The sequence below is a fragment of the Cydia amplana genome, chromosome 11 (assembly GCF_948474715.1).
Source record: "Cydia amplana chromosome 11, ilCydAmpl1.1, whole genome shotgun sequence".
NCBI classification, from domain to species: Eukaryota; Metazoa; Arthropoda; class Insecta; order Lepidoptera; family Tortricidae; genus Cydia; species Cydia amplana.
Window position 1 is genome coordinate 9331368 of NC_086079.1, and position 22415 is coordinate 9353782.

The following is a 22415-nucleotide window of genomic DNA, read 5'->3' on the forward strand; positions in this document are numbered from 1 at the left end:
AACCAACTAATGAAATAGGTAGGTATTTAATAATATTTTATTTAAGATATTAATGCCTTTGCTTTTTCTACGAGCTAGAATAAGAAACGTTTATTTACCTATATAACTACTAAATATGCGTAAATATAAAACAATTAATGTACCTACAGACAATTAATAAACATCATAATTAAAAAGCATCGCTACTATTAAAGGAGTTCTGGATCACCTGTCGCGCACTCGGCGCGGGTGATGGAACGAAACACGGCCCACGATCAACAGGAAGAGGCCTCGCTCCGAGCCTTCAGGACCCGCGGACGGAGCGAGGACGAGGACGCCAGTCGTCGCCCAGCCGCCCGCCCGAGAGCGCGCCCGCCCGCGCCGCGCCCAACACAACAATACAACTACAAACACCAACGCATCCACACGCGCACTAACAACAATAAAAACATCTCCACCCTGTACCTACCTTCATTGGTAGTAGACAAAAGACTACACAAATTGAAGTTTACTTATTAAGTGCGAAAGGATAGCGAAGGATTCTCTTAGGGTCCTTAAAAGCGTTTTATACTGGAGGCGAGGTAAGTTGAAAATCTATTGGGGAGCAATTTTTATTTTACTTACCGTTCGTCAATGATTTAATCGACAATAAAGGGTACCTAAGCTTTCAGGGATCAAAAGTAATTCGATTAAACTAGAAATACCTGATTTAATAAACGACTACATTTCAATCGAAAGGAACTTTTGTGACAAACGTTTTTGTATTGAACTGTAATGAGCTTAAACCATGATAAGTTTATAATAATAAAATAAGTATAAAATTTATTTTTTTCCTCTCTTCATTTTTCTTAAAGATGTTTATATTGTTGCCACTAGTATTATTGTGGACATCTGTTACTGGCTTTGTTTTCTGTTCATTGTGCTATGTATCAATAAGAGTCATAAGTGTTGCGATGAATAAATACTGAATATGTCGAATAAAAAACACATTCACAACTCGCTCAATAATGATTTTAGATAAGTATTTAAGATATTATTTCATTATATTCAGTTTTTCCAATTAAATACCTACCTAATTGAATAACAAAGTTCCTACTGTTATTCCTGGCAGGCTATCATTTAAAGTGAAAATCTACTTCTTAAGTTTAATTTCTGTAGGAAGATACATATTTATGTTCACACCTTTACACCTTACTCCTTTGTAATAAGGTAAAAAAATGTAAACATGTCTGTGACGTCGACTGTACGATAAAATATAAAAAAAAAACATGATGAAAAATTATATTACTACAAGTAGCGATAAAAATTGCTCACGTTAAATTCGTAAAATTGTATCATAATCATAACGACGGTGTTATGTACCTATGACATTAGGTAGGTACAACCGATTTCAGGCAGGCCACTTGAATTTAGGTAGGTACTTTTCTACATCTTCTTAAGTCTAATAGACATATAGGTAATAAGGTTTTATCGTGTGGGTGACTTTTAATACAGTTAAGGGTAGGGAATAAGTATAATAATAGGCTGTGGGCGGCCGTCACACCTTTCCCTAAAATCACAATTAAGTATTTCTCGTATATTTATAGTCAAAACATAACCTAACCTACCTACTTTTCTGCCGTGTGTGTACCATACACCATATCATACACGGCAGAAAAGTAGGTTAAAGATTAGGTTATTTATATTATTTAAACCTTTAACGAACCAGATTATAAGAAATCCTTTTGCTGAGGGAAAAAATACAAGAAGATGACTTTGTAGAGTGTTAATTTTCTCATTATGATATCTGAATGTTATTGTGCCGTTTGTGTCCTATAAATTAAATGATATATAATTTAATTTATAAAGGGTTAAGTACGAGTAGGTACATTTTTTATATGTCAGCCTCTAAAAAAAAATCTTGGTGTTTGTTGTCGCCTAACCACAATATTAGTACATTGTGCAACATGGGGCGTAAAATGAAGTATAAAGACAAAAAACTGTTAATTATGCTACTAGAAACTTCATTACTCCCTAGGGAAAACGCTTTTTCTATTACTTCCGCTAAGCGTGCGTGCAATTCCACATTTACTGAGCGAGTGTGATGAAATAGTTATTTGTTTAACAAGGGGTGAAATATTGTTGTGTGTGTTCAGTGTTGTAACCCCTCGTGCTAATATTGACATCAGAGCAAGCGAAAGATTAAGTAGCAAGTGGAATATTGAGCATTGCGAGGGTTTCAAGGCACGAGGGTTAGGTACATACAGCGTGTATTTTTAATATTACCTCAAATTTTAACCAGACGTAGGCGTTCGTGCTATGAACCGATATTGCAAGAAAAAATCTCGTTAACTATTAATATTTTTCCCATACAAAATAATTCAGCACGCAATGTATCGCTACTTTGCCTTACTGGCGTGACATCACAACTGATAACAGAACTTTTAACTGCTGTCAATAATAGCCGACATTGAGTTTGTAAACGTACCCTACTATCTGGAAATCGCTGCCTGTAAAGCTATGGCTTGCCGCCCACTTCGTCCAGTTTCGCCATAAATTAAAATCATTTCGGCTAGTTCCTGAGAACTAATATTGATGGTCTTGGAATTGTGTGCGGAAGTTATCGACACCGATTTACACGACAATTACACCAATTACAAGTCTGTGGATTTACAAGACAATCTACGTCAAAGCAAATTATTTTCTTTTTTGTGCTTAATAGCATCATATCTTACCAGCCAGTAAACAGTAATGAGTAGTCTGTCGAGTTTGCTGAAATTAGTTCAATTCAATTCCAATTTATTTATTTCCTTTAAATACAATTTTAACATTACAACATGTTATCTTTAGGTTGGTAGTTTGTATTAATACTTTACTTTAATTTTGAATGAAGTGAATTGTCGTGAATTGAACAAACTTTTTATTTAAGTAAGTAGGTAGCTATTTCTGTGGTAGGTATCGGGTTGAAGCATAGATGGTAGTATTTGAAGGGTGGCATTGACGTTGACTTGTCAACCGATTGTTGATTATTTACTATCTTCTTTACAGTGCTTAGTCATTTAAAATAATGCTAATTTAATAGTAGAATCATTGGTTTCATAGCATTTTCACAAGAATAAAAAAAAAAGTAGTATGAGATGAAACATTATGTGATTTGTTCGTTGCAAGACAATGTTGTAATAAAATGGTAAGTATTGTCATGATTGTTTTCTAATAAGAATTCTTTGCCTATAATTTGGCTAGTTAATATTATTAACATTCACGCAATAAGGATTCGGTTTTGGCTGCCAAGCAGTCTCATGTAGGAAATACGTAACGATAATAACTAAACAATACTAGACATTTCTTTTCTTCCATGTGTCAAATAAGTGTACGCAATACATTGCTGCTCGATAAATTTTCAAAAATTCATTACGCTTTAGTGGTTAAGACTAACTTAAAATTACCTTGCAATATCGGCTCATAGTACTAAAACCTACGTTTGGTTACGGTTTGAGGTAATATTAAAAATACACGCTGTATAAACACACTTTGCTACCGAGTGATACGCAACATTTTCACCACACCAACGCGAGGAAAATACTTACTGTAAAACAAATTGATTACATTTTATTTGCAAATTAACGAGGTATCCAATATTTATCATTCAAACTCTTAAATCATAACATAGATGTCAATAGCACAAAACCACTGACAAATATTTTAAATGTCTGAAATAGATACAATTTCAAACAACAAGAACCTCTAACACAATTCTGAATTAACTAACCTTAACTGTCCAAATAATGGCGATGTATAAACGAACCGAAATTGGTATTCACTATGTGGACTCGGTGCGCTGAAAGTTAAAAGTTCATATAAGCGGCTTAGAGCAAGGCCGCGTAGCCTGACGGTCACTTTTAATTTGTTGTAAGTGGTCACCGCTCGCCGGCGGCGGCCGATAGCGACGGGACCGTGAATGGGCACGGAACTAATTTGTTTCGCTTCTACTATTCGTTATCAAAGCTTTATTCGTAATAAAAGCTTGCATAGGTGAAATCGGGGTTAAGCTCGGACTTTCTTGGAATTTATGAAGGTTTTTTTCAGGGTGTTTATTGCATATTACTTTTAATACTCGTAGATTAATAGATGACAGTTTGTTTGACTTCGATATCAAAGAAAACACTGTGAGGAAATAGCTTTTAGCAACCAATTAATACAATCCCTACTAATATTATAATTGCGAAAGTAACTCTGTCTGTATGTTACTTCTTCACACTTAAAACTGTTCAACACCTTTAAATGAAATTTGGAGATAAGTAGTTGGAGACTGGAGACCCGGGGAAGGACATACGAAAGTTTTTATCAATCATTATCATCATTCAACGCAAAGTCGCAAACCAAGTCGCGATATTTCAATGCTTAGTCATGAGATAATGAAATGGGTATCAAATGAAAAGGTGTGTTGAGAAAAACGAAAAAATAAATGATTTCACTCTAAATCTATTTATAGCGGACCTCCCAGCTCAAGATGGCGGACTAGTTATTTATTACACATTCTTATAATATGGGAGAAAATGATTGGTTTAATGCTATGACTTCTGGCGAGATGGGCGTCGATAGGATTGGTTTTCAACCTGTCTAGGAGAAGGAAAGCCCCAAAATCCTAAGGAGTTGGAAATTTTCGTTGGAGCCAAGCTAATGCTGCGTTACAATGTAGAAGTGTCGAAAGGGATACTTGGTTCATTTAATCAAATTTTATTATATGATTACTTTTCGAACGTTAGTTAATTTTAATTGTACATTGGTACCGAAAGTGCGTACCTATCTATATATTGTACACACTCGTCCGCCCGGTACTGATTTTCTATACAAAATAGGTCGTTCAATCGGGAATTCTCAGTTCACACCATACGAATTCACTAGTCACGACTTCACGAGGTAGGTAGGTGACATCAAAATGACATTCGAATGAGGCACGATAACTAAATGACAGCATTCAAATATCATTCTGATTTCAGTGTACGTTCGAATTGACCTGAAAGGCCTGGGTATTAGCTATGTATAGTATTCATAATAGCGGCGTCAAGATAACAATGACAGCCGACAGATAGTAAGCTTACTAAAATGATAAGGACCTGTTTATTGAATGCTAATGCAGATTGCTATGCTCGTATCAGTAAGGTTTAGATATTATATGTAGGAAGATAAAGTATTCTGCACTTTTTGACTAACAAGTGAGCGGCAAATATTTAGTTTATTGCAAAGAAAAAAACTTTAAATGGACATTAGAGGAACGCAAAAAGAGGGTTTAGTAATTAAACTTTTTTCCGTTTCTCTAAATTTGTCCATGAGTATAGTTTCGTGCGTTTAGAACTCAAATCTGCCTGCCTGTCTCAAACCAAAAGTCTGCCTATTGGTCTCATAAATTCGGTATGACCGTGCAGGTTATGACGTCTAGAGCGTGACGACTAAACTTCATTTGTTATGCAATGAATCATAACATGAAGTCAGGTTTGAACGACATGTTATCGAAGTAACGGGTAATTTAAATATTAAATAATCTGAACTGCGTTATTAACGTCGATGAGCGCTGGCATTTCGGTATGATCCGATATTTTCTGGTTAAAATATTTCAGGTTATCCATTAAATCGTTAATAGACAATAACACAAATCATTGACCAAGGAGCGAAGTATGTACAATCAACTTAGGACACCTGTCGGCAAAAGATTTTTTTTTTTATTTTTTTATTGTCTGTTCCGCGGTTGCTATAATAGTAAAGATTTTCTGATATTTTTGAAATTTTGTAGTAAAATAGATAAGACCAAAGAAACTTTCGAATTTCTAACATGCACAGGTTCGAGAGAGTTATGGAATTAGGAAGCCTGAAAGCGTATAGCTCGGGGATTTGTACTACCATCACTCCACTCGTATTTTATAACTATCCTTTAATCAAATTGCCTCAGACAAACATTACATTCACGTGCGTACAAGTATGCAAAAAAGTAAAAATGGCTTCTTCAAAAATATTGCACCCTGCTCTACAGATAGGTTTAAAACATTGTTGCCCGAATTAATCCTAGAAGCGTTTAAGTCTAAAACTCCGAGTATGCTCCTATCAGTTTACCATGTAAAGTAGGTATTTTAATTAAAACTTAGCTAGCGTCTTAGTGTTTTATATTTCTAGGTAATTAAGGCGCAGGCTCATTCCGACCCCTAGTACGGCTGGTCGCGCACCTCGTTTGCCCTTCACCTCGCTAAAAATACGCCCTGAGGTTGTATAACTTATATGTATAGGTATGCATACTGGATTTATTTTTGATTGGTACGTCGATGAGAACAATGATATCGCGTAAGTAAAGAAACAGCTAATATCAATTTAACCATAGAAGGTAGCATCCTATAGAAGTGGTCTAAGCGTGCCTCCGTGAGGTAAATTCGACCAATCATCCATACTAATTTATGGTGGGGAATAAAAAGAAATGTGAGACTGTGACAAGGACAAACAATAATAGTGCTTTCGCTGCTACTCCTACTGAAAGATACATAAGGGATAGCCCGTTCTGTCAGTTATCCCCGCCACTCATGCCCAATCCAGTTTAATACTAGATTCATGAATTTAACAATAAGGACTCTGTGACGTATTCTGCTCTAAGAGGTTTTATATACAGTGTTATTTTATATTCATAAGTTTATATTTGGTTTTAGAACCTTGTCACTGTAGAATAATTTGAATGTTACGTTGCTATAGTAGTCTACAAAACATCCTTGTCTTACCAATACCTATGTCGTGTAATTTTCTCTGTAATAAAATTGTGTTTCGTATAAAAGGTGTTCCCGTGATAGCGTAACCATTACAGACTAATTTAAGAAACGTGATCAAGTTTTGAGCATTAATTTGATACATTTTGTTTTGTTTTGTTTTAGAAATTTTTATTACCATATAATTGTATTTTAATAGATTTCTTATAACTTTTACCTTAACAAGGAAATTCTGCTACTCATTTTGATTTATTAATTACTTAAAACATGTAGGATGATTTTTTTTGGTTGGAAAATAGATCACAATTTTTATTCCAGAAAAAGAAGAAGTAAGAAAAGTAAACACAGTTTGTAAGTAAACATTACTGAACCGGTGCACGAACTCAATCATTCCTTATTTTCGACGAAAACAGAACTAATCCCGTTTCAGAAAACCAACGAATATCTGTACCATCGATATCCAGTTTTATCGAATTGATATCAATTTTAAACCTTTTATTCCCTAATATAACAACCCAGCATTTAATATTTCATACTGCCTCTTAGTATTTGCTAATTGCTAGTGTCAACTCCAATTTTCGTAGAGATAATAATTTTGAGTGGCAGTTTGGCAGCCGGTCCTACCCTGGGTTTAAAACACTTTTCGACGAGGCCCTTTGTAAACAAATGCTACTTTTAGACACCCGATAATGAGGGATGAGGGGTGAGGGACGAAGTAAATTTTGATGCCAAATCAATTAATAGTTACCTAACTAGTTATAGCAAAGACAACAAAGTAATATTCATTACAGTGACTTAATTTAATTAGTACTTGTCAAACATTTCTATTTCTATAATAGCCAACTGTACCTACCTATTATTTAAGATACATAGGTAGGTACTGATCTTAGATATTCCTTAAGACAATTCAAACGTAAGGCAAGTATAGAAAAGTCTAGAAACAGGGTTTCGTGGGTCTCAGAAATGAAAAATATTTACCTATACTTAAAGGAAACATTCAAATTGTGATAGCATTGCGTCGCATAGCTGCTGCAGGTTGCATTTTTGCATAGATATTTCTATATTGTCTAGACATTTCGCGAATTGCAAAGCATAAGTCGAACAATTAAAAAAATAAAACTGTTTAAATAATTTAAATACTTAAATTCTGAATGAGATTCTATGTTCTATTAAGCAGATTTTGTGAAATCATGTGCCTATTAAATATAACAATGGCCTTGAAAATATAATATATCATGAATATTAACATAATTAAATATATTTTCCCTGCTTCACTATCCCAAATAGTTACTGACAGTATTTGAAGGTCACTGGCAGTCCACCCCTTAAATACATGCTGCTTTCTGTCCTATACAAATACAAAATATAGGTACATGTACTATTACATGTAGCCACGAGCCCTGAAAGTTATCTACGATACGAACAAATCGGGGTGGATAGGTAAATCTATTGCGGAGTAAAAGTAACTTTAGTGCAATGTAAAGCGACACTCGTGATGTTTGCTTACCCTTTAATCTTGGATAACAACGAAGTTAAATCTCGCTGGGAGTTGCGTTTCTCCTCCAATTTCATTCCGCTAGAACTGTTCTGAGGAGTAATTAATTCCATTGTTTAAAAGTATCTGGTCGTTTGAAACTGACAGCCTTGATTCGTTGACTGACTTTTCCTAGTAATTCAACCTCAACAGGATATGAAGTTACAATTATCTAGATCTATAGGATAGATTCCTGTAGGAAGAACACATTACAGTCGTAAATTTAAAAGCAATGCCACGAATAACGAAATCAAACTAGGTGGAGATATTTGTTAAGAGACCTTTAATGTAGGTACAAGTTAACCACCCGTGAGAGCAAGTCGCGTTCTTAATGTCGCGTCTTTGTCGCGTAGACTTCGACTCGCGGTTTGACCAGAGAATACTTTGTCTCAAAAAAGGCAATTGTGCTACAGATTTTAGTTCAAAGTCGCGATCTTCTGTCTTTTTCTGACAATGACATTTGATCGCGACTTTGTCATTTCTCTGGCGCGTGAGTTGTGCTGCCACCTCGCGACAAGGCATCAAGTCGCGCTAATCTATCTCTTCTCGCGTCTGTCGCGGTAAGTTATGCTAGCAGTTCTACATCATATGACATTAAGGTTATTATGTCACTGATTTGATATCATAAGCTATTCATTTTCATGGAATGAGATTCTGTAACTAAGTAGGCTCTTGATCAGTTCGCCTGGCTCTACCTTTATAGGGTAGTATTTGAACCGCAATAAGCAGTAAAATGGTGAGGATCTTCTTAAAAGAGACTTGTTTCATTTTTATGTTGTATTCCCTCGTAAAAATGTACCTAAATCCAATGAAAGGGTTCACAAAAAATATAATGAATGATCGATAACAAGTCAGTAAAATATAATTTAAAAAATTTAGGATTATCCTCGTGCGACCCAATGTACATTAGGATGAACACTCGGTTCCGATGGAATGTCAACCTTATTCAAAAACATAGTAGGTAGCATTTCATTTGTCTCGTAAAATTTTCGAACAAATGAAATTCAACCCAATTGAAAATACAACAAGATACAAACTTCCTTGGCTATAATTTTGTATGGTAGGCGGCACGAGGTTATAAACTTACGTGATAACTGCAAACAGTCCATAATAGTTTTACGTAAATTAGAAACCAAACCCTCAGTAAGGTAAACGTACTGGTGCTCGACGCGGTCCCAGTACATGTCATCTTGAAACATAAGTCATTGTCAATAGAGGTGACAACATCTATTGGGCATTAGCATGTCGAGCACTAGTAGTACGTTTACCTCATACAAGTTCAACTTTTACTTGACTAGTTTATAATAACATGCCCATCAACGTGCACACTAGCGCCACTGCTAAATAATCGTGTTTATTTAAATTTTACGAAAGATATTGAAAAAAAGCGGCCAAGTGCGAGTCGGACTCGCCCATGAAGGGTTCCGTATTTAGGCGATTTATGACGTATAAAAAAAAACTACTTACTAGATCTCGTTCAAACCAATTTTCGGTGGAAGTTTACATGGTAATGTACATCATATATTTTTTTTAGTTTTATCATTCTCTTATTTTAGAAGTTACAGGGGGGGGACACACATTTTACCACTTTGGAAGTATCTCTCGCGCAAACTATTCAGTTTAGAAAAAAATGACATTAGAAACCTCAATATCATTTTTGAAGACCTATCCCACACGTATGGGTTTGATGAAAAAAAAAAAAATTGAGTTTCAGTTCTAAGTATGGGGAACCCCAAAAATTTATTGTTTTTTTTTCTATTTTTGTGTGAAAATCTTAATGCGGTGAACCGCATTGAACAGAATACTTACCAAGTTTCAACAGTATAGTTCTTATAGTTTCGGAGAAAAGTGGCTGTGACATACGGACGGACAGACAGACGGACAGACGGACAGACGGACAGACAGACAGACAGACAGACATGACGAATCTATAAGGGTTCCGTTTTTTGCCATTTGGCTACGGAACCCTAAAAAGGGGGCCGCTACGTACTTTATCTTGTATTAATGTACCTTTTGAATATATCAAATTAGTTTTTATGTTGCTGGATTCGTCAATCTATGCATCCAAAGATAAAACGGCCGTTTTAGTTTTGAGTTCATACATCGACGAATCCAGCAATATAAAAACTAGTTTCATGTATTCAAAAGGTACTACGTGCAGGCATAAGGTACAAGATGCAGTACGAAGTACGGCCCCCTTTTTTAAATATATTTCGTTAAATTTAAACAATCACGATTATTTAGCAGTGGCGCTAGTGTGCAAGTTGATGGGCTCTTAATATCCTTATTATTTTTAGGCACGTATTTAACCGGTCAACTAATTAATCAAATTTGGGTAGTTTAAAAAAAAATTAAATGGGTACTAAAATTAATAGATTGGCAACAACAACGGAGCTAAATATGAGTTGTATTTGAATACCGTTACAGCTTTTGATTATTTTTAGGCAGGTACCAAGTACTATTTATGAAGCACGTTTTAAAAAGAAAACGGCTATCTAATAATTCAGAAATGAAGTTCTTTTAAAATATTTTGTTTGATCCCTACACGGTCAACCTAACACGCTCCTCCTCGCTTCGCTCGTCGTCGCACCTATCTTTTGTCTCTGGCAGAACACAGTGATAACTATTGAAATTAGTAATCAAAAATTGAAAGATCTTATGGTATAATGGCCATTAGGTGTTACATGATTACCTTTACCTTTACCTCTACCTTTACCTTTGCGCATCGGTAAATGAATTTGAGATGTTTTGTGTAAAAAGTGACCATTACTCATTAAATTTAACTGATTTTGTATTAAAATACTACCTGAAATGATACTCTTAATATGATTAGGTACTTAGGTGTGAGCAACTAGATGACAACCAAATTTTATGATCGCTTTACAATGTTAGTTGCCAACTTATTATTATTTCTGACGCCAATTTATCACTTCATGTGCCCTATATATTTTTTGGCTGGCTTGATTTTGCTGCCAGTTTTTTTAATAATATGATGCTTATATTTGAGGCTAATATAAATTTATTGGCGCTAAAATATTAATGCACAGCCAAATTATATTATTATATATCCAATGAAAGTTCCTGTTTAATATTTTAGTTGCCCGGTTAATAATACGCCTTATTTTTACTATCTACTCTATAAATAACGTAATTTTGCAAGCGCAACTATATAAAACAACCGAATGAAGCGTGCAAAAAGGTTATTTGGCAACAATCTACCTCTTAAAAGGTTGGCTTAGAAGAAAAGGAATCCATATTGTTTTGTCATTTCTGCTGAAAGCCGGAGCTTGTTGGAGCTCTGTTATATATGTAGTTTGACATGGGTCAGCTTTACTATCGTTTTCAATTCATCATAGCCCACCTTAGTTTCCGGAATTTCCGGTTGTCTGTGAGGATTATTGTTCAGGCCAACATTTCTGGAACAAAAGCGGTTTAACAAAACACGTGCGCGGCTTTTTTGTTCGTTTCATAGTTACTATTTAAATCTCTAAGCTCGCAGAGAAATCACGAAATCAAATATATACAAATATAATGTATATAAGTAGGTACATATATATAAATGTTTCATAAAATCGTGGAATCTATTTTCGTGATTGGAGTGTACTTTTTGGTTAAATCCTTCGTACATTTTGTTTAACTTAACATCCTCTGAAGGAAATCATGGCGGTGACAATCCATCAATCATGCTGCCGGCTCTATCAGTCATTATTTTCGGTCTATGACAGACTAAGTACATCACTCTTATTTCGACCGTAAAAAAGATATTTTTAAGTTGGGTAATTTATTCCAACAGTTTTAATATTCGCTTTTAGATTGACGTATTTTTCGTAGAATTGTTATGAATCTTATGTTATGAATTATGATGCCCTACATTGCTAACTCAATGGTTGTTTCAGTTGGGAAACCCGAGGGTAGGTGAAAATAATACACAAGATAAGTTATACAGATTTTACCTATCTTGTGTATTATTTTCAAATAAATAAATATTATGGGTCAGTCTTACATAAATCGACCTAGTGCCACAGTACCTAAGCTGCTAATAAGCTAATGATGCTTGTGTTGTTGACGACGATATCCCTAATTATGTACGAGTATGTAAGTACGAAAACATCGATTCGAAACCAGGACCTCTCTTCGTAGGCAGGATCTCTACCGATTAGGCTATGAGGCCGTTAAAAGGATTTTCTTTTTTATAACCTGGTCGGTGGCAAACAAGCGTATAGCCCGCCTGTTGGTAAACTTAATTCCCGGGGCTTTGCGACTATTAGATAACCTATAGGTATCCTTCTTTATTGAAAGAACCCCATAGTCAACAGAGTTCATTGAGTTAGGGCAGGGATCTAAGATACAAATTCTGTAATCGCACGGGACATTTGGGGGTGTGCTTTATTATTTAAGTACTCAAATTTCTATCTGTCACACAATATTAGGTACCTATGTCATAGAAATATCACTGAAGTGCGGCGGTATTCTGATTTAAAAAATGTTTTGCTATCATCATAGTCGCTTATGTCACTATTAATAACAATATAACAACAAGAACAATATCTTTATTTAACAATAAAATAAATTTAACAGAGGCACATTGCAGTGAACCACGCACTGATATATTATCTATTTACACTGATCAAATTTTCCAAACGGAAACAACTTTTGCTTTCCCGAGCATGATTTAAAATGTTCCACTGCGATAAGCTTCATTGAGAGTGATGGAACTGATGGGATTCTTTATATAATTTATTCAGATCATCAATTTGACGGTAAGTGACTATTTTCCGCGTGTCCTGCGAGCGATGAATGGAAGAACACGTTTATCTATGTATCTTAGAAATGAGTTTCTCGACTTTCTCGTAAAGCTGCTTTAAGATTACAAGGATAAAATTTAGCTCGTGCATTTTTAAATAAGGAAGACGCTTTTTGTAGGTTTCAGCTCAAATTGTTAAGCAAATTTATTACTTGATGAAACTTTGTAACCATTTGTTACAAGTTCGATAGCATGAACATGCTATTTGTGACGTCATAATGAATCCACCTATACATTGATGACCGTTATGTTGATTTGAATTAAGTAATTAAATCACAAATATGTTTGATCTTGTTTTTTCAGTACCTATATTTCTGTAAATTTGATGTTATGTATGACCGCTGTGAAACAAGTTAATAAAATTCTCTAAAACAAAATTTAAAGAAAATTAACAACCATAATACATATTCTTAACATCTAAACTGAGACTACAGGCGTAGATTTAATAAAGTAATACAATAATCAATTATTTATATTACTAGGATTTGTAAGCATTAGTTTCTCGCCTCGCACCTCAATTATAATCCATTTAATTTAATTATAGTTCTCGCCCACTAATAGGTACGCATTTAGGTATAGTAGGTACAAAAAACGACGGAGACATTTTTCGTGATAATTTCGCGGCGACCATAAAATGTTTATAACTTCAACTTATGAGAAAAAATATTGCGGCTATTTCAACCCCGACCCTTAATTTTAATAGCTCGCATTCTTGACTCTGTGTAAGTTATGAAGAAGGGAATAATAGCGCCCATCGAAACGAAAATAATAAAACTCTAATGAAAGAAAAGAACAGAACTGAAATATGTATAATTTTTTTTTTAACGTATTGCCATGGATCTTTAATTAAATATCTTTCTACACATACTAATACTATGCAATATACGGTATATTAAGATTATTCCGTAAATGGGATACTTCAGTGGGATACTTCCAAAAATTTAATAGTTTCTTAAACTAAGCGAAACTGGTATAATTATGACAAACTAGTCTCGAGTGTCTCGACGCTACGTTTACCTGACCTCAAGCTGTTTTTACTTCCAGTAGGTATCTAGCATTAAGTAAGTATGCATATGTCAACTGTGATCAAATTTCAGAAGCAACAGCTGGTTAACATTTTTAGTCTCATTGTGTGCCTTAACTTATAATTAATTGCATACCGTAAAATGGGGTGAGTAGGGTCAAAACTGAAATTCAAACCTGGATAACATTTTATTTTTACATATGAAAACTGAATGGTGTATATAATAAGTGTTCCGGATGTTTGTATTTTAGTTTTTATTTTATTTTGGATAGTTCCATTTCATAACTTAGACGATAAAGAGGAAAACCCACCTCACCCCGTAGTGCCTCGTATTTGGGGTGAGAGGGGTTTTCATACAAAGGTGATTTTGGAAGATTGTTGGATCGATTTTTTTTTAATGCGTATTACTATAGCTCCATTTTAAATTGGAATACGTTATTTTTGTAGCAGTAGCCTTAAAATCCCTTCTCACCCTCCTCTCAAACTTTCTCTCCCCATTCATAACCCATCTCTCCCCGCGAAACCTACTCACCCCGTTTTACGGTAACAAAAAACTCTAGCTGTTTGAGTTTTTTTCTTCATCCAGTGATATTTTCGAACAATGACTAGTATAAGTATCTACCTCAAACGTCTCGGCCATGAAACAAAATCGCCGACGCCATACATTTGTTTTATTCGATCATCGAATTCCGATGTTAGCCTCGAGCGTGTATAATTGTATATGTACGCTCGGAGCGCGCGTTCTAAGGCCAGCGGGCTCAGCACGGTTCCATTTTTATCGACTATCACTATGCCCGTCACTTTCGAACTTACATACTTGTTAGAACGTGACAGGCATGGTGATAAACGATAAAAATGCGACCGTGCTACTAGGGCTGAGGGTTTTCAGTTCGTTCGATGCGATATCGGATGTCAGATACCTCAGATACCAGATCACAGAAAAGTAAAATGTATACCCCAAAAGCCCAATGGTTGTCTGGAAGAGATCGCTCTTCAGCGATAAGACCGCCTGTTGTCTACCTCTATCTTTATTCAATTGTTTTCTTTAAGCTGTATCTTTTACTGAGGTGTGCCATGGGTGTACCAATAAAGAGTACCTAAGTACTTATTCTATTAGTTGTATTATTTTAAAAATATACCCGAAATAGTAAGACTTGTGATATATGTCCTTCATCCGACATCCGAAAACGTTCTTAAGGTTAAAAACTTAAGATACTACATATCTTTCTGAATACATACTACACTGTAAGATACTTTTTCTGAGAAAAAATTGAGCGCTATCTGATGCCGTCGGCCGTCCGCGATTTTGAATGCAAAATCAAGTTACGAATTTCACTTTGACGTTACGAGGGTGACGTCTAACATGATTTGTAATCATCAGTTAGATTATCGAAATTGGGTCATGGTCTTCGGATAAACGTTGACACACGTATAATATGGATATATTATACGTTGTGTTGTAATAGGTACCTACTTACATATTACAACAGAGTTATCGTTATCACATTTGGGGTTCGCATAGGCACCTATACCTACGAGTATGTTTGTCTTGCTGATAGAGTCAATAAGTAGCTCTACAGTTACGAGGAAAGGGGACGACCGATTCTCCATACAAATGTAGTCCCCATTTTCCTTTCTGGATATTGATAACAACAATTTGATTTTTTTTCAGTTATTTGTTTATTACCTAGCTATGCCCTTTTATTTGATTTTTTTCTATGAGAATATAATGTTTATAATGCTACATCCACACTTTGTCACCGCAGAGTCGGTGCAATAAATAATATATTTTTTCTACTCCCGTACTTTTATTTGTCATTTAAAGGGTCGTGCACACATCTTTAAAACCCTATCTTAAAGTTGTCAAGACAAGTAAAGACTTGTCTTGACAACACACATGCATGCACAAATGCACAAATGCTTTTTTAGGGAATAGACTAAAGAGTCTATTCCCTAAAAAAGCATTTGTGCATACACGCAGCATCTTTTTGGCTCTTTTACAATACTTCGTGTAATGGCCACTTAAAAAATACATTGTTGCCAACCTTATAGTCATAACACACTGTCGCACCGCAACGCGACCTTGGTTCGTCGCACCCATAAGTGAGAGCGAGAAAGAAATATATCTTTCTCGCTCTCGCTTATGGGTGTGAATGTCATATCTGACAAATAAGTGAACCATAGACATGTTTTTTTTTTAATTTCATTCATTCTTTTCCCGCTCGTACCCTCCATTCTTTGCTACTTCTTGAATATTGTGAATCTTGAATATGAATACTATTGTGCCTGTCGAATGAAAACTTAACGTTTGTATTAAAAAACAGTGTGTATTTCAAGTTAAAATGGATGAAGACAAAAACTTAGTGTCTACGCCTGAAGAAATATCAGTAATAGCACTAAAAACAGGTAGATACCGTAGGTAGAAGTCCACTAGATGACATGAAAAATATTTGTTAAATTTACAATTTTATTTCAAAGTAAGTGTTTGGTCGTAGAAAAAGTATTGTATGCAACGTTGTTTAACTGAGTCAAAAAATACTCGTGGCGTATTTATTAACAATTTTCGGCTTCGCCTCAAATTGTTACTCACGCCACTCGCCCCTCTTAAACAATGGTTGCATAAAATACTATTATGTCACGGGCATAACCTATAATAACTCCAGAACTCTTATTTGTAATGTACGATTCTCACCGACCGGCTGGAGTCGGCGGGACGCGCCGGAGCGCATTTTCAATTTGCCTATACATTATGAATGGCGAAGCGATGGATCCGCCCGAGGCCGTCCGCGACCGCGAGGACGCCTCGCATTAACAGCATCGTTCGCAGACGTTTCTGCTTGTAAAAATTAAAATTCTTTTTGTTTCAGATAAACTTCAAAACGAATTGACAATGTGCAGTAAAAACGGTTAAACCAGTGCCAAATAGTGATTTATACGTTTAAAAAAGCTAGCACGCTAGCAAATGAGTTATACGTTACATCGTGTAGTGAAGTGATATAGTGGCGATGAGTTTCCTGACGTCACTGGGCCAGTACGTGGCGGGTGTGGCGGACAGCGTGGCCGGGCTGGCGTTGTCGCCGCGCCGCGCGCCGCCATCGCGCCACCGCTCCGCCGAGGAGACGGCGCAGCCGCCGCCGCAGCCTTCTACGGTTACCATGAGGGGTAAGTCAGTTTCTTGATACCACTGAGCTAGTATGTTGTAGGACTGGAACTGTCGCTGCACCGCGTGACGCCTTCGTCACCACCGCTCACCGCTCGAGTCAGTTTTCTGACATCACTAGGCCACTACTATGTGCACCGCTTGAGTCAGTTTCCTGACATCACTAGGCCACTACCTACGTGGCAGGGCCGGCGCTATCGCTGTGCAATACAATACGTCACCTTCACGCCACCGCTCTCCCGAGGACTCAGTCACTCCGAGGAGTCCATTACTTTAATGAAATAATTGAGATGTTCCGATCCAGGTAGACGCTGATGACAACTCAGCTAACTGGCTGTTAACTACCCAATAGTAACCAGCTTTTATGAAGAATAAGTCAGTGCTGACATTTAAACGTCTTTTAGCTAAACATATTACTTACCTTGTATAGTTGGTGATTTCCTCGGCCTCCACTTCCACGCCGTAGTCAGACTTGCGCAGCAGTGATGCGTCTATATAGTTTTCTAAAGAAGAAGGTAACGTTTTAAGGTAATTTGAGTCCAGTTTTATAAAGAAGAAGGTAACGTTTCAAGGTAACGTCTAAAACCAAGCACAGTATCACTCTGGCAAGAACTTAGCAGTGTTAGCGGTACCTTCGACAGATACTCAGACTTAGGTACCTACCTACTTCATCTCAGCCTTATCGGCTCTTATTGTTGGTCAGGTCCGTCACGGGCGCTTGTATGGTAACCCCAGACTAGGAATCCTTAGGAGGATGTCTTGTCTGTGGGCAACCCAAAGTTGCCATGATGTGCTCTCTCGCACACGAAGCTAGAGCCACTGTTGAGAGCCGCACATATCAAGTCTATCCGCCATTCACTTAGATCTGTATGGAAAAAGAAGAGTCGTTAAACTTAATGGTTCCCATAAATTCTACGACTCTTCTCTATCGCACAGACTCTATTTCATATATTCAAATGTCCGTGTCACATCGAAGTTATATAAGCAGAACCTCTATGTTGTAATTGTAAAAGAAATGTAATAGATGTGTACCTAATAGGAAATATTACTGCAATGTTTTGCCGCCCGAATGCACTAAGGACGTAAGTATACCATAGAGTAACTCATAGTATAGATAACATGTGTTTTTACGTGATCTTCCATTTTATGTGAGTTAATTTAGAATGAAAATAGTAAAGTTTTCTTGATTCAAGAAATAAGAAGCGCAGAAACATAAGTCCGTGACAAAAGTTAGTATCCCAGTGCCTCGAAGTGGCCTCGAACTAACTTATAAATACAGACAGTATAGAATGATACTTACTCACATATACAGTGTGTGGCCTGTAACACGGGCGAATAATTAAAACGTAGATTCTACTCCTCAAACAATAAAACTTTTGTTCAACAACTTTTTGAAATTATGTAGTCTTAAAATTGTGCCTTTTTCAAACAAACTAAATAATATTTTCAATGTACTTTAAATTCCGTCTAATTGACATTGCCCGTCAGTCTTGTCACCGCACATGCATAATCAATTTCGTAATACATTGCGTGTTCGAATAAATTTTAAAGTGTTTTAAAATACAAACCACAAGTTATTTTTAAAAGTCGCTGAACAAACATTGTCTAGTTTGAGGAGTAGAATCTACGTTTTAATTTTTCGCCCGTGTTACAGGCCACACACTGTATACTTTATGCTTTCAAAGCATATTCGGAAAGTTATATATACCTAAATCAGTGTATAAATCACAAACAAAACACTTTGGAAAAATTTTATTATTCCAAAGTGTTTTGTTTGTGAAGTTACAATGACGAGCTTGTGAAAGTTTACACAAAGATGAGCCGAAAGGGACTATTCATTTCGACTTCACTTGCCCTACTTAGGCCCTACTCAACTTGACAGTTTAAATAGGGATGATGACACATGTTGAATTTTATAACAAAATCTAGTAAAATAGATAGCAAATGAGCAATTTGTCACAATATTGTAGATATTAAAAAAAAATGGAAATAATACAAAAATACAGCACCTGAAAGTTTCAAAAATAAAGTTTTTTTTTTAATTTTCAAACACGAAATAAGTAAGGATACCATTCGATTCCTCGCATTTTGTCAAAAAAAAAACAGGCCAAGTGCGAGTCGGACTCGCGCACGGAGGAACCCTCAACCATCAACAAAAAATAGAGCAAAAAATCGTGGTTGTTGTATGGGAGCCCCCCTTAAATATTTATTTTATTTTATTTTTAGTATTTGTTGTTATAGCGGCAACAGAGATACATCTTTTGTGAAAATTCCAACTGTCTAGCTATCGCGGTTCATGAGATACAGCCTGGTGACGTTCTGTGCTGGTGACAGACGGACGGACGGACGGACGGACAGCGAAGTCTTAGTAATGACAAAAATGCAATTTTCTTGTTTTGTTCATACAAGATGCGCTCTCAGTGAACTTGACGTCACGTTCACATAGCGATTTGTTAGGGGCGTTTCGCGAGTAAAGTACGACTGTCGGACTTTGACTATTATTTCTGACTTTTGTATTGCTTTAATGTAATGGGTCCTATATATACCTACATTTGATCCTAAAAACAAACCTGATTGATTGATATCATAATTGAAAATTTGTCATCTAGCCTATTATTATGTCCACATAATAAAGTTATTTTCGAGTGTTAATTGTGTGATTACAAGCATCTGTAAGTTCCGGAAGTTCAGTTACCTAGTTTAGTGTTTTAGTATATCGTAACCAATTTGAATAATTGTATGCATGCTAAGAATGTGATTAATAGTCATCGTAGCTAGCTATCGTAGCTGCGAGATTTCTGTTTGCGACTATGACACACCACTATCACACAATTATTGTTATATTATAATCTCACCATGCATCAATAATCATGAGTACACTTTAATATTTTACATACTAGCCAAAAAATCTGGATTCTAATCGATGAAGTCACTAGAGAAAATTCTCCAGATTGCTAATTCAATTTTTGGCAACCTGGTACTTTAAGTTTATTCTACCTATTTAGTTTACGAGGTTCCTGAGGTGAAATTAGGTGTTAAGTTCCGAGTGTTCTGACAGTTTTGATAATGAGTTCTTCTGGGCCTTAATCAGCCAAGTCAACCTTGCCGGTAATTTTTTAGAAAAAAATGTTTTTATGTGTAGGTTTTCCCCGAGTGGTGCCAACGGAGGGCGCGTCGGCGCTGAGCACGCGGCGCCGGACGCTGGACTGCCTGGCCCCAGCGGCGCCGGTCCGCCGGGGCGGCTCGCTGCGCGTACCCCGCCAGCCTCTGCCGGCGGAGAAGCCCGCCATGGCCTTCTGCAAGAGGCGGCTCTCGTGGCCTGAAGTAGATAGCTCAGTGAATTCTGGGTAAGTGGCGTGGACATGCATTTATAACTTATTGAAGTGAAAACTTCTTTAGCGGCGCTGGGCACTTTTTGAGGTGGGGAAAAAATGATAAACTCGAGACAGTGTAAGGCGATCACGTGACCGTAAGGGGCGTAAGGTGATCACGTGACCGTAAGGGGCGTAAGGTGATCACGTGACCATAAGGGGCGTAAGGCGTAAGGTTTTAGATGACCACTCATAATTTAAATGGCATTTAAATCAATAAAGAAAAACTCAATGTTATTTGACATTTATGTTGCGGACTCCTTTTCAAGAATCTTTACCTATGTTCAAATAATTTGAAGTTGTCATGGCAGTATGTAAATAAACATGTCAATGAAAAACATGTCAGTGTGATCTTATTTGAGAATGATAATAATATATAATAAATAAATAGAATACCTCCGCTAAACGTATGTATCGTGTTACCGGGCGTCGGTAACATAGTGAGGCGAGTTTTCACTTCTATCGGCACTCCCGGAGTGCAACAGTTGTTGCTTGTTTTTTTTTAATGAGGCTTTGGACACTCTAGGTGAATATGTCAGCCTCATGGGTGCTTACATAGTTCCCTACTCAAGGGAGAGATCAACAAAGTGGTATACACTGATTGCTTTGTCAGATAAAGGCTCTGCCAACCAACAATTGATCTGTCCATTGTGTATGGAGCCCAAACTACCAAAAAATCTTTTTCTCAAGTCCGAATTCCGGAATTTCTAACCTTAAGGTGTGCCTTAAGGTTACGTTCTTGGTCGCAGGAAGATGGCGAGAATTCTATCAACATGTAGCTACGCAGGTTTATCGGGCTGCCCGCATTTGTTCTTATTATTTATTTTAGGTTTAGGGTAGGTACGACGATTTAACGGGCTCTGAAAACTTATGGAATATCTAAAACTAAGGAAAATAATTTGTTCATTTATCAATAAATGACGATCTTAAAACACTATTTGTAAACATCTGTGGAATGTACAAGATAATAAATTATGCCCCTTAATACCAAATTATTTTAATTGGTGACGCTCTTATGGTGTGTAGGTATACACAGTAAGTAGGAGTATATGTTTGTTTGTAGTTACTGGTTTATTATTCATGTATACGTACAAAGAGTATTAAACTTACTAAAACAATTTATTTTCATCCGATAAGGCAACTTATTCTTTATTAACACCGTGGGAATCGCAGCAGCAATAAATTCCTCTTGGACGTTGACGGCAAAACAAAGGTTATCAAGATAAATAACGATACCGGGAAGTTGCGGAGCCAAAGGATATTAACGTGTTCCGAGGGAAGGGAATTGCAAATCAGCGGCAAGTCTTCGCGGCAGAGGCAGAGATTATGTAATACTAGCTGATACGCCACTCCTATGCGGCGGGCTGTTGGGCTTAGAAAGAAGCGACCACTTATATACCTGAGTGAATCAGGATTTTTCTCAGATAAGTATAGCCAGAATAAGCCAGAGCTATAAGTAATTTCTATTTGGTAGTAGGTAGTTAATCTCCAATAACATTATTTGATCTGTGGTTATGGGTCCGGGACTCTGTTTTGTATCAAGGCCGCTTCAGTTTAGTTAACGCCGGTGTTAAATATATCCACGCGACCACGCATTACCCTTGAGCACAGATTTCCTACTCGTACTATATAGGTTCTCAGTCTAATCTGGTTTAATTAACCAAAAGTCGCTCGTATAGCACGTTTCGTCATTTGGATAAGGATGTAGGTACATTGTTGTAAGTATGGTTACCACTAACAGATGCAAATTATATTGCTTTAATTAACTTAATTTTCTAAGAAAATCGGTACATTTATTCTATATAGCCATGTCATGACTAT

At 36.4% G+C, this 22415-nt stretch overlaps 1 protein-coding gene across 1 annotated transcript in view; it reads left to right on the top strand.

Annotated features, from left to right (window-relative positions):
• Window positions 1–446: 446 nt before the first annotated feature.
• Window positions 447–22415, top strand: part of LOC134652022 (BAI1-associated protein 3) — a 117441-nt gene continuing 95472 nt past the window's right edge. Inside the window, exons 1-3 of the mRNA XM_063507174.1 lie at window positions 447–560; window positions 16931–17225; window positions 20366–20570. Of these exons, the coding sequence (XP_063363244.1) occupies window positions 17069–17225; window positions 20366–20570 (362 nt within the window). The 5' untranslated portion in view covers window positions 447–560; window positions 16931–17068. The remainder of the gene's footprint in view (window positions 561–16930; window positions 17226–20365; window positions 20571–22415) is intronic.